This window comes from Chiloscyllium plagiosum, chromosome 25, assembly GCF_004010195.1.
Source record: "Chiloscyllium plagiosum isolate BGI_BamShark_2017 chromosome 25, ASM401019v2, whole genome shotgun sequence".
Lineage (NCBI taxonomy): Eukaryota > Metazoa > Chordata > Chondrichthyes > Orectolobiformes > Hemiscylliidae > Chiloscyllium > Chiloscyllium plagiosum.
This window is the reverse complement of record NC_057734.1, coordinates 41,597,250-41,597,958: the sequence shown is the minus strand read 5'-3', so window position 1 is coordinate 41,597,958 and position 709 is coordinate 41,597,250. Positions and strand designations below refer to the sequence as shown.

The window sequence follows — 709 nt, the reverse complement described above, 5'->3', positions numbered from 1 at the left end:
CCCCTTCACACCCCGCCCCGAGGAATATCCCGGAGCGACCCTCTGCACCTTGACGGAAGGAGGGGGGGAGATAGCCCCCCCGCTCGGTCCCCACTCTCTCCCTACCTGCTGCTGATCCTCCAGCTCCAGCTCCAGAACCGGTGAGCGGCCCAGCTCCATCATCAGCAAACCAGAGAACACTCCCAGTGATTAATAACAGCCCCACTCTCCTCCCTCTCCCCGTTAACCGGTTCCGCAGTCCCCGCCGGCGATGGTGCAGTCCTGTCGCCGGCCTGGCGCTAGCTCAGTCCTCCGGGCAGCAGGGGGCACTGTTAGCCCCGTTCCCCCACGGCACCGAGCTCCTCCGGGCAGCAGGGGGCGGTAATTACCCTCTTCACCCACGGTACTGAGCTCCTCCGGGCAGCAGGGGGCGCTGTTTAACTCCGTTCACCCACGGTACTGCGCTCCTCCGGGCAGCAGGGGGCGGTAATAACCATCTTCACCCACGGCACTGAGCTCCTCCGGGCAGCAGGGGGTGGTAATTACCCTCTTCACCCACGGCACTGAGCTCCTCCGGGCAGCAGGGGGTGGTGACTACCCCTATCCCCCACTGCACTGAGCTCCTCCGGACAGCAGGCGGCGATGATTACTCCCGTGTCCCCCCCCCCCCCCGCTCTGAGCATTGTGGGCGGCACGGTGGCACAGTGGTTAGCACTGCTGCCTCACAGCG

General features: G+C 65.9%; 1 protein-coding gene across 3 annotated transcripts in view; it reads right to left on the bottom strand.

Annotated features, from left to right (window-relative positions):
• Positions 1 to 209, bottom strand: part of LOC122562786 (solute carrier family 2, facilitated glucose transporter member 11-like) — a 71,013-nt gene extending 70,804 nt beyond the window's left edge. For 2 of the 3 annotated variants that reach the window (XM_043715966.1, XM_043715968.1), the window contains exon 1: positions 106 to 209. In XM_043715966.1, the coding sequence (XP_043571901.1) occupies positions 106 to 162 (57 nt within the window). In that variant the 5' untranslated portion in view covers positions 163 to 209. The remainder of the gene's footprint in view (positions 1 to 105) is intronic. The other variant, XM_043715967.1, reaches the window with a different exon arrangement.
• Between the last annotated feature and the right edge of the window lie 500 nt (positions 210 to 709).